The 12,246-nt window shown below is 42.4% G+C and overlaps 1 protein-coding gene across 2 annotated transcripts in view; it reads right to left on the minus strand.

Annotated features, from left to right (window-relative positions):
- Mrtfa (myocardin related transcription factor A) overlaps window positions 1–12,246 on the minus strand; it is an 87,041-nt gene that overhangs the window by 50,366 nt on the left and 24,429 nt on the right. Inside the window, exon 1 of one of the 2 annotated variants that reach the window (XM_051189426.1) lies at window positions 119–335. The exons of the other annotated variant lie outside the window; for it this stretch is intronic. Coding sequence (XP_051045383.1) covers window positions 119–320 — 202 coding nt within the window. The 5' untranslated portion in view covers window positions 321–335. Of the gene's footprint in view, window positions 1–118; window positions 336–12,246 lie in introns of those variants that run through there. 2 annotated transcript variants of the gene reach the window in all.

The following is a 12,246-nucleotide window of genomic DNA, read 5'->3' on the forward strand; positions in this document are numbered from 1 at the left end:
ACCATCAAAAGTCAAAGCTTGAGTGACTACAATAAACAGGCAGGGAGTAGACGGCAGCAATACATTAAAGTGTGTGTGTGGGAGGCATGCAAACCCCAAAGGGATAAAGTTTGCTAACCTTCCCGCAAACTGTGGTAAGGGGTCAGGCACACTGCTGAGCAGCTGTCTTTCCTCGGCTTCAGGACAATCCATGAGAGTGGCAGGATCCTGCAGGCAGGCTGACAAATCTTGGTCTTCTCCAGTGTGTTGGAGATATAAGACTCCAGAGGCCAATATTGCAAGAAGCCCGTCTCTATTCCTGCGCTCCTCAGAGTAGCCATTTATTATCTGCTGCGGATTTGATTAGCATGGCTCTTTAAGTTAAAGTGGACACTTCAGTTTTGCAGTGCAAAGGGTTGTAAGAACAGCGAGATCCCAGGTTTACTTAGGGAGTTGGGCATTAAAGCACTGACAGCAGAAGGGCAGAATCAGTAAGTCTCCTGGCAAAACATTTCTCCTGTCAGCACTGGGATTCAACACTGATACCTCCCTCTACTAACCAAATGCCAAAAAGCAGGCCTGGGATGAGTTCAATGTGTAGAGCTGGAAGACGCAAGGGCTCCTCAGAGAAAAAGCTCGTAGCAACCAACCAACCTCATTCACCCAAAATAGTAAACAGTTGGTTTCTCTGCTCAGAACCAAAAGGCTCCTGCCAGACAAGCATATCACATGATCAGGTTCCCTCTCCTTGCCTCTGCCTCTCTTCCCTTCTACTGAAGTAGAACAAGGAGCTAAAACACAGCACTATTTTATTTTATTTGACAACTGTGTTTAAAATGTTTATAGATGAAAGATACCCAAATATGGGGATAGGAATTCAGGAAGAACTGCCTTTGAAAAAAGCCATATCCCAGCACCTAGATGAGATGAGAACCATAAACATAACAGTTAAATGTGCTCAATGAATGAACAAAGGACAGTTAACATTGCAAATGTGCTCAAAGAAGGGGCATTTCTTAGCAAACTGTGAGTACTATGTTGATAAACTCTAAAAGATACAGCTTATTAAATATTTGATCTTTCCATTTCAAAAGAAACCAGAGGCTAGTCTTCCTTTTCAAACAACTAATCACTGGGGCTAGGCAGTGGTGGTGCAGGCCTTTAATCCCAGCACTTAGGAGGCAGAGGCAGGTGGCCCTGAGTTCAAGGCCAGCCACAGAGCAACCAGCGCAGCCAGAACTACACAGAGACCCTAGGGAGAGGGGACAGAACGACAATCCCTGGCTGGCCTCTCCACCCTTAACTCTCAGTATAGGGATCACAGGTGTGCACAACCATGATTTGCAATAGTTTGATTAAAGATGGTCTCCATAGGCTCATATATCTGAATACTTAGTCATCAGGGAGTGGTGTTATTTGAAAGGACTAGAAGGATTAGAGGAGTGGCCTTGTCAGAGGAAGTGTGTCATAGGGGTGGGCTTGTTAGAGGAAGTGTGTCATAGGGGTGGGCTTTGAGGCTTCAAAAGCCCATGCCAGAACCTTGCTCTCTGTGCTGTGGATCAGGATATAGCTCTCAGTTATTCCTCCAGCACCACACCTGCCTACTGCCATGTTCCCTACAATGATGATAATGGACTAAACCCTGGAAACTATGAAATCTGTTGCCTGTACTGTGGGAGACCATGGGCTATCCTAAAAGGTATATTGTCAAAAGTAAACAAAGGGGATGATTAGTTGAATATTTTCAGTACTGTTAATACTGATTATTTGCCAATTGCCTCATTAAATTGCCCTAAACCATACCCTTTTCCAACAAGAGCACCTGTGGGTATTACTCAGCCATCAGAATAGAAATTCCAGACTCTAGCACTAAGAATGGGGAACAACTAGGGCTCATGGACACAAATGCTCCTCTATAAACATTTACAAGTTTCTTATAAACTTGAACTTACTACTAAGTCAGGAATCCCATTCCCAAGTGACTTGGGGTTCCTATTGCTTTGACAGAACACCATGACCAAAAAACAAATTGGGAAGGAAAAGGTTTATTTGGCTCACACTTCTACTTTGTAGTCCATCACTGAAGGAAGTCAGGACAGGAACTCAAACAGGGCAGGAACCTGGAGGCAGGAGCTGATGCAGAGGCCATGAAGGGGTGCTGCTTACTGGCTTGCTCTTCATGGTTTGCTCAGCCTGCTTCTTATAGAACCCTGGACTACCAGCCCAGATATGCTACCATCCATAGTGGGCTGGGTTCTCTCCCATCAATCACTACTTAAGAAAATGCTGCTCAGGCTTGACTATAACCAGATCTTACATAGGCATTTTCTCAACCCAGGCTCCCTCCTCTCTGACGACTCTAGCTTGTGTCAAGCTGACAGAAGACTAGCCAGGTATGAACAGGGATGAAAGGAAGCAGAGAAGCTGGGTGGGAAGTAAGAAGTGAGCACTGAAGACTGCTAATAATCTCCTGAAAAAGGGAGGGAAGATGAACTTTATTCTTACCTAAAAGCCTATGATGGCTGGGGACATGGCTCAGCTGGCTTGTATGTACATGAATGAAGTCCTGGGTTCCTTCCCCAGCACTGCAAACACTGGGCATGGTGGCATAAACCTACGATGTAGGTAGGCACTTGGGAGGTCAAGGAAAGATCAGTTCAAGGCAGGTGGGGCTATGTGAGAACCTAACTCAACAGTATATTATGCTACAATAAGCCTGACGATGACTACCTGAAGATGCACATTGCACATTTTACTCACACACACACACAGCATTTAGTTTCAAATTTCATGATTTATATTTATATGTACAAATGTTTTGCCTATATGTGTGTGTGTGTGTGTGTGTGTGTGTGTGTGTGTGTGTGTACATGCGTGCAGTGCTGACTAAAGCCACAAGAGGGCATGAGATCCCTAGAATTGAAGTTAGAAATTACTGTGTGGGTACTGAACTTGCAACAACCAGGTCTCTTAACCACTGAGCCATCTCTCCAGTCCCTAGTCACCAACCTCACAAACAAAAAAGTCAGTAACTTTTACTCTTCATAGCTAACTGCACAAACTTGTTTATTCAATAAATACCATGTGTTACACATACAGTAGGTGGGGCTAGAGGGGGGGAGGGGGAAAGTGGTGGGGTGGACATAGGCAGTGAACAAATAAACCACAGACAACCACATTGCTCTTCAGCTGCCTGAGACCTGTCCAGATCACATCTTGCTTAGAAAATGGACACAGACTATGATCATGTGGCTGAGAATTTCACTTGGAATCAGACACCCTTTGCTCAGTTCTGACTCTGGCTAAGTCATTTTTGCACCTGGGAACTGGGACATCACCACCACACCCATAAAGGTTTAGGGCAATTTAATGAGGCAATTGGCAAATAATCAGTATTAACAGCACTGAAAACATTCAACTAATCATCCCCTTTGTTTACTTTTGACAATATACCTTTTAGGATAGCCCATGGTCTCCCACAGCACAGGCAACAGATTTCATGGGATGGAAAAACAGGGAAAGAATAAGGCCCAACAAGGAATTAACATCACTAAATTCTCATTTTAGTGAATTCAGGATAGTGCTCATAAAGACATCATGCCTGGAACTTAACATTCCTTTAGAGCTTTCTAACTGTTAACATCTTCCTACATCAGATGACCTAATAAATTAAAGAAAAAACATCACCCAAAGTAGAGAGCTAGTCACAGTCTCTCCTGGGATTTCTTGTTCTGCTCCTCTGACTAATGCTGAGTCACTTTAGAGATTGCACAGGGCTCCAGAAAGCCATGAGAGCACAGGCCTGTGCAGCAGCATGACCAGAGAACACTGTGGACCACCCACTCCTGCACATGGAGACTTCTGAGACAGAAAACCAAGATGAAAGGAGCGTGTCTGACACTGAATAAGCATGTCTTCAGAAAGAAAAATGATGCAGCAGTTAATGTTTCTTGAGCAAATGACAATAAAAAAGACTACCAGACTTGCGCTTCTCAATGATCACATTTTGTTTTGTTGAGATTGGGACTATGCAGCCCAGGCTGTCTTCAAAATTGCAAATCTTCTAGATGGTGTAGGGTTGTAGGCATTAATTCCAGCACTTGGGGAGCAGAAGCAGGGGCAGACAGATCTCTATGAGTTCAGGCCAGCCTGATCACACAGAGTTCCAGGCCAGCCAGGGCTTCATAGAGAGATATTGCCACAAAACAAAACAAAACATTGCAATCTTCTGTTTCACTCTGCAGAGTGCTAGGATTCAGGCATGTACCAGGCATGGCTTTGAAAAACCCTCTATCTTTCTCAAACAATTCATTCTTTCTTGCAACTGATTCTGAAATCAAGAATATTCATTTAGGTAGATTTGTGAAAACAGACAGTTGTATATTTTCTGCAAGATGTTCAGGGCTGCTGTTTCTGGACAGTTGGATGTGTGACTCCAAGGGTTCTATGAGCCACAGGAACCTCTAAGACAGTGTTTTTGGCCTAGGGGGTCAAATAATCCTTTCACAGGGGTCGCCTAAAACCAGTGGGAAATACAGATATTTATATTACAATTCATATTAAAGTTATGAAGTAGCAACAAAAACAATTTTATGATTGGGGATCAGTACAACATATGGAACTGTATTAAAGGGTCACAGCATTAGGAGAGTTGAGAACCACTGCTCTAAGAAGCGAGGTCCAGTAGATGGTGGTTAGGAAATTGGAGGTGTTGCCTTCATAATTGATATAGCTCTCGTGGGACTCTGGGTAGTTCCTGTAAGAATAAGATGCAGTAAAAAGAGACCCTGGCACCTAAACCCCTCTGTTGTCTGGTCTTGCTATGGTACCTTCCTCTCTCATGCATGCTCCTACAAATGATGCCATCCATATTGTGATGTAGCTGCAAAGTCCTTGCCAGAGGCAAACAGAAGTCAGCACCTTGCTCTTAGATCTCTAGAATTTTGAGCTACAAGAACCTCTGTTGTTCTTTGTGAATTACCCACTCTCAGGTGTTTTGCTACAGCAATAGAAAATGAACTAAGGGCCAAACTGATTCTAATTAAAACTTTCCCCTTATAATTTCCTCTTTGAGTTAAAATCAATCATGTGATATTTCCGCTCCAACACAAAATTTTAAGAAACAGAGGAAATCTGCACAAGCTTTCAAGTTCAACAACCAATTTTTAAAACTGTTTATTTTATGTACATGAATGTTTTGCCTGCACATATGTGTGTGCACCACATGCATGCCTGGTGCCCACTGAAGCCACCTCTCTGTTAAGAAGCCACAATTTTTCTGAATAATAAAGCCAGGCAACTTATATAAACAGTTCAAATTTACTTCTTTTTCAATGAAAAACAGAAAATCAAAAATTATTCTTTGAATCCAGACTTTATATATTAAAATGTCAGCCTTACAATTGAGTGTGGGTAATGCACATCTGTAATCTCAGCACTTGGGAGGTGGAGACAAAAGAATCAGGAGTCATTTCAACTACATAGTGAATTTGAGACCAGCCTGGAATACAGGAGACCAACTAAAAGGCAAACATACAAAAAACAAAAACAAACAAACAAACAAACAAACAAAAAAAAAAAACCCCACAACAACCAGGAAAGAAGGTAGAGAGAGTCAGGCAGCACTCAGGAGGCAGAGACAAGCAGAGCCCTTTGAGTTTGAGGCCAGATCTATAGAGCAAGTTCCAGGACAGCCAATGTTGTTACACAAAGAGACCACTCTGTTTGGGGGAGGGGGGTGAGGGATCTAGCTAAGTTCTTGAGTGGAGAGATAGTAAAGAGTTATCATTTAGCATCCATTAGACCAGCCAAAAAACTTAAGGTAGAGAGCCAGGCAGTGGCGATGCACACCTTTAATCCCAGCTCTCAGCAGGAAGATCTCTGTGAGTTCAAGACCAGCCTGGTCTAGAGAGTGAGTTCCAGGACAGCCAAGACTACACAAAGAAACCCTGTCTTGAAAAAACAAAAACAAACAAACAAAAAAAATTAAAAGACTATATAATACCTATATCTAGCAAAGAGAGAAGGGAATCTTGTACATAGATGTTTTCTACCAGTTACATCCACTATGTCTTTTAAATTTTTCTCTTTCTTTTTTAAAGATTTGATTGATTGATTGATTGACTGACTGATTGATTGTGTGTGTGATGTTCTGCCTGCATGTAAACCTGTATACCAGAAGAATGCACTAGATCTCAATATAATTGGTTTTGAGCCACCATGTTATTGCTAGGAACTGAACTCAGGGCCTCTGGAAGAACAGCCAGTGCTCTTACCTCTGAGCCAACTCACCAGCCCTAAATTTTCCTTTCTTTGAGGCAGAATCTCTTAACATATGCCAGTGGCCATGAACTCGAAGTGACCTTCCTACCTCAGTCTCCTGCTTTCTGGGAATAGAGGCATGCCAACTAAAAAGTCTCTCTTTTCTTGTATTTTTAAAATTCTGGTTAAAAAAAAAAAAAAAAAAAAAAGGCTGTATGAGACCCTGCCTCACCCCCAAATATAATAAATAATCTGACAATAGCATCTACTGAACTAATAAGGCTTCCCTTGAAGTATATACTCACCTCTAGGAATATACTGAAATACATGTGTTGATACATAAACTGTTGAGGATGGTGACACGTGCATGTAACCCCTACACTTACAAAGAGGTCAAGAGGGTCTAGCTCAAAATCGAGCTAGGTTACACAGTGAGTTCAAGACCAGACTTAAGTATATAGTGAGACACTGTCTGGGATTGAGCTCAGAGGTAGAGCAACTTCCTCCTTTGCATGTGCAAAGCAGCACTGCAAGAAAGGAAGGGAAGAGGGAGAACAAGGGACAGGAAGAGGGAACAATAATAAAGACATAAAATGCAATCCCCTTTAAGAACAATTCAAGCATGTGGGAGGCAGAGGCAGGCAGATCTCTGTGGGTTCAAGGCCATCCTGGTCTACAGAGCTAGTTCCAGGGCAGGCTCCAAAGCAATACAGAGAAACTGAGTCTCAAAAATTCAAAATAAAAAAACAAACAAAAACAAAACAATAGCAACAAAGAACAATTCAATAAGATGGGCATAATGGTGCAAGCCTCTGATCAGCACTTTGGAGTCAGAGGCCAGCCCAATATAAGTGGAGAGTTCCAGGACATCCAAGGGTTATATAGGGAGACCCTATGGCGGCAACAACAACGAGGGAGGGAGGGAAGAAAACAAACAAAAATCCCACCCAACCAAAAGAAAAATCCAATTCACTGGAACAAAAAACAAGGACTGTGCTTCTACATATGTGGATCCAGAGGGAAAAAATTGGAACAGGTTACTGACAAAGTTTTAAGGTAAGGACATACCCAAGTATGAAGAAAACAAAAGGCAAGGGAATGCTAAAAGACTGCATATTTATTGATTGATTGATTTTATCATTTTATTTTATGTGCCTGGTGTCCAGGAAGGCCAGAAGAGGGTGTCAGATCCCCTGGAACTGGAGTTACCAACAGTTGTGAGTGGCCATTTGGATGCTGGTAATTGAACCTGGACCCTCTGGAAAAGCTAGTGCCCTTAACCACTGAGCTGTAGTGGGATATTCACTTTGTCTCCTTCTGTGGCGCTGACCACGCCCACTGGGGGGTGGAGCCAGGGGCGGAAATGACCTGTGGAAGGAGGTCTGAGGAGGAGCCTGGAACGCTCTCTTGCTGGGGATTGCTGGGGACATCCGGTGGAACTTGCTGGTGTTCATCTGTCTAGGTTGTAAGTTATTTCTCCCTGAATAAACATCTATTCGGCCTATTTGTTTGTCCTGATCTTTATTAAACCGTAATACTGAGCCATCTCTCCAGCCCCAATACTGTCTGTCCCCCCCCCCTCAGCTTTTTAGTTAAGATCAAGTAAAATTATGGGGGGGGGCATCATGGGGGAAGGTAGTTTGCCCCTGCCACTCCGGCTCCTAATTTCTACTGTTCCTACTGGCCAAAAACATGTCAGTCAGGGCCCCACACTGCAGCTACAGTTTTTATACACACCAGAAAGACATCTGTGGACCTTGCTGATTCACTGGTTTAAAAATCACCGTACTTAGCCACAACAAAATCCCAGAAGGTGTTTGCTGACTTGACCAAAGACACAAAGAAAAAGAATCTGAAAGTGAAAAGGACCAGTTCCTGGATAGATTCTGGTAAAGGACCTAAGACATGACAGGGAACTTCACAAGCCACTCACTCATTCCCACAGTTTTGAGACTGCTCAACAGCTTAGATCCAGGAAAATGAGCCATGGATTGGGGTTAAGTCATCACTGCAGGTGCCTGAGTCTATTTTAATAAATCATCAGCAGTTTAAAGAACAACAAAGTTTCAGACTTAAGTGCCTATATGAAATTATGCAAATATATTTAAAATTATATGTATAGATGTGTTTATAGTGGGTATTTGCATATGTGTTCAAGTGCCCAAAGAGGCCAAAAGAGTACTCTGGATCTCCAGAACTGGAGTTATGGGTTGTAAACTACCCACAATGTGGGTGCTGGAAACTAAACTTGTAGCTGTAAATGCTCTTAACTGCTGAGCCACCTCTCCAGCCCCTGTGGTAAGATTTTTGGGTGCTTTGTTTTGTTTTGGGTTTTCTCCCCAGGATCTCAATCGGTCTAACGGCCAAACAGAATAAACTCTGTGCTTACTAAAGTTGGGAATTCTAAGTAAGATACATCATGGCTCACCCAGAAGTGTACTGGAATCTTAGAAACCAAATTCTTATTTTATAAAAAGTACCACAAGCCCCAATAACTAGGAAAAGAACCTATTACTAATATTCTTCCACTTTAAAGACATCTCCAGTGGCACCTACACCTATAGTCCTACCTATGTGGAAGAGGCTGAGGCTGAAAGATCTGTTGAGCCCAGAAGTTTAAGACCAGCCTGAGTGAGGTATAGCAAGCCCATTAAGACTCTATCTTCCAAACTAAGAAATAAATGTAAAGTTAAAACAAAAAGCACAATACACTTCCAACTGAGAATATCAGTGAATGTAAATAAGTCTTAGAACAGCCAGCCTATTTGTTCATACCACCAACAGATGTCTTCCTTCCACCCACCCTTCCCTATTTAATTGTGACAGTGATAACAAACAGAACCTAGGGCTTCAGGCATGCTAAGCTCAGTCCTTCCTTCCTTTCTTCCTTCCTTCCACACAATCTATCCACCCATACACACACACACACACACACACACACACACACACACACACACACACACAGAGTTATTTACCTGATCATGTAAGAGAGTGGATCATTTTCAACTGCTGTTAGCAAAAAGACTGCCCCCTCGTCCACTCCAAACATATGCCAGGTATCGCTGTCTGTGCTTTACACCATCAGCACCTTTACTCTTCACAGTGGTCTCAATCCTGAACAATTTTGCCTCTGAGGAGATATATATTGATATTTGGAGGTATTTTTGCTTGTTACAGCTAGAGGGCTGCTACTGGCATACAGTAGGTAGAACGAATGAACAAACACACACACACACACACACACACACACACACACACACACACACACATAATCCAAACTGTCAATAGTGCAAGCCCTGTTGGGACCCTATGGAGAGTTGCCATTTTTTCCTGAAACCTGCCAACATCACACATTCAGGGAACGGAATGCACACCTGGGATGTAGACCCAATAGTTGAGCTCACAAGTGAAAACACTGACCCACATCTTCTACCATCCTTCCTAGTTTCTCTCCCCTTCCCAGACTCCAGACTTGTTAGAGAGCATGACTCATTTGTTTATTCATTTACTACTTGGTCTATCTATCTATACCACTATGTGCCCGAAACTGCTCATGCCAACTCCAGGTGAGCAGGACAGGAGATCTCAGTCCTTCTAGCACATATGCTCTTCACTCAAATACACAATCTTTTTGAGTCCTTGGACATGCTAAGCATGGGCATACCACAGATGAGTCTTTCCTTCATTTTAGATAGTCTTTTCTCAAAAAGGCTTCTTCGATCATCCTTTTCAATTACCTACAAATGTTTTTCATCTATTCCATATCCCTGCTTTATTTTTCTTACACTTACTGCTAGTATGTCTTTGTTCACTGTCACTGACATCCTCGCCATCAACAGAGCGAAGTGCCACAGGGCTGGAGAGATGGTCAGCAGTAAAGAGCATGAGTTTGGTTCCCAGCACCCACTCCAGGCAGCTTGCAACCACCTGTAACTCAAGTTTCAGGAAGACTCAACATTCTGGCCTCTAATGGCATCTGCACTTATGGCACAGACAGTCTCTCTCTCTCCCTCTCCCTCTCCCTCTCCCTCTCCCTCTCCCTCTCCCTCTCCCTCTCCCTCTCCCTCTCTCTCCCTCCCTCCCTCCCTCTCTCTCTCTCTCTCTCTTAAAAAGCACACCCAGGCACACAGTAAGCACTTTGGAATGACCATATCTCATGTGGATTCTACATTCATCTCTCTGCTCTCTCTGACGCCTTTTTTTAGCCCTTTCAATCTGGCCTCCACCCTGAAACCAGAACACTCTAAAATGAAAAATCCCCAGCACTGACTTCCCCATGTTCTTGAATGCCTCTTGTACCACTAAATTACAGTTTCAGACTCTCTTCTCACACTTTACACTTACAATGGTAGCCTCAGCGGTAAAAGCTAAAGTGTACTGAGCACTTGCTGTTTGCCAAACACTGGTCTGGAGGACATTATTTATTTAATCATTCAAGTTAATGATTGTCTTGTCTGTTTTCATATGGGAAAAGTGGAGCACAAAGTATCTGGGGCAACCAGTAAGTGGTCAGGACAAGGTGTATGCCTATACTTATATCTGTTATATTGTGTAGTTCTATTACTGACAAAAGCATATCAAATCCTCAAATAAGCATTCTTTTCTCCAAATCATCACTATTCTTATTTCCCTGGTAGAAATCCCTCAGGTCATAGGTTAAAGATCCTCTTTTCCCCTGCAAAGCCTTCTTGAAATGTTTCCTAACTTGTCTGGATATTCCTGTCCTGTTTTTTCCACCCCAGCACCCTTTTCTGCTATATTAACTAATCTGCCTTCACTGATTAATTTCAGTTGTATGCAAAACTGTGCTATGTCAATCTGGTGTCCCATTGTACCCCTAGTACCTCACAGAGCCCTGGAATGCTAGGGCTGTAGTAGCTGATTTCACACAGCACCAGCACCATGAAGCACACTGAAGACCCCCTGACAAAAGCCATATCATGTCCTTAAGAATTCTGCACGTAGGAACTGGAGACCTGACTTAGAGTTTAAGAACACTGGCTGCTCTTCCAGAAGACCTGAGTTCAATTCCTAGCACCCATTTTAGGGGATCTGGCTCCCTCACATGGACATACAACCCACAGGCAAAACACCAACACATATTAAATAATAATAATAAAAAAGAATTCTGCACATAGCCAGGTGGTGGTGGTGGTGCACATCTTTGGTCCCAGCACTCGGGAGGCAGAGGCAGGAGGATCTCTGTGAGTTCGAGCCTGGTCTACAGAGCTACAGAGAAACCCTGTTTTGAAACCCTCCTCCCCCACACAAAATAAAAAAGAATTTTGCGCATATGCCATGTATCTTAACCTTCAAATTTATTATATATGATTTATTTAAAATAATGTGCCTTTTCCTGAATGTTCAAAAAGTATTTTATGTATCTATGACCTTTGAATCAACTTTCACAAGCTTAGCACTTAAGAGGTAATTACTGTGGGCTTCCTGTTTCTCCATGCTCTCTCATCTGCACATGCTCCCATATGCCATCATGATGTCATATAGCCAAAGGGGCCCTTACCAAAGGCCAAACTGATGGGCCTCCTGATTCTGGACTTTCAGCTGCCAAAACTATGCTTTTTCCATATATATATATATATATATATATATATATATATATATATATATATATCCAAAACAAAACAAAAAAATGTTTAAAGTGATGCTGGTGTGCTAAGAGCACTCATTACTGCGCTTTCTTATAATTGCTATAGCTCTGCAACCATTTCAATACTGATTGAAACAGAAAGTTAATGAAGAAACAACTACTCAAGATCTTAAAATGGCTTATTTGGTCAAAGCGAAATTCTAATTTAGTATCAAGATCCTCATTAAATATATATTTAACCCAATTTTCAAACTATCCTTCATCTTCTATTCTAATCGAGGTAAAAAACATTGCTCTGCTTCACACACGGTGACTACTCTTACTTTCCAGATGTTTGGTTTGGATTCCCTTCCCAACGTAATAAATACCATTGGGTTTACTTCTCTTCTTCTGACTCT

Source organism: Phodopus roborovskii, unplaced genomic scaffold, assembly GCF_943737965.1.
Source record: "Phodopus roborovskii unplaced genomic scaffold, PHOROB, whole genome shotgun sequence".
Taxonomy (NCBI): domain Eukaryota; kingdom Metazoa; phylum Chordata; class Mammalia; order Rodentia; family Cricetidae; genus Phodopus; species Phodopus roborovskii.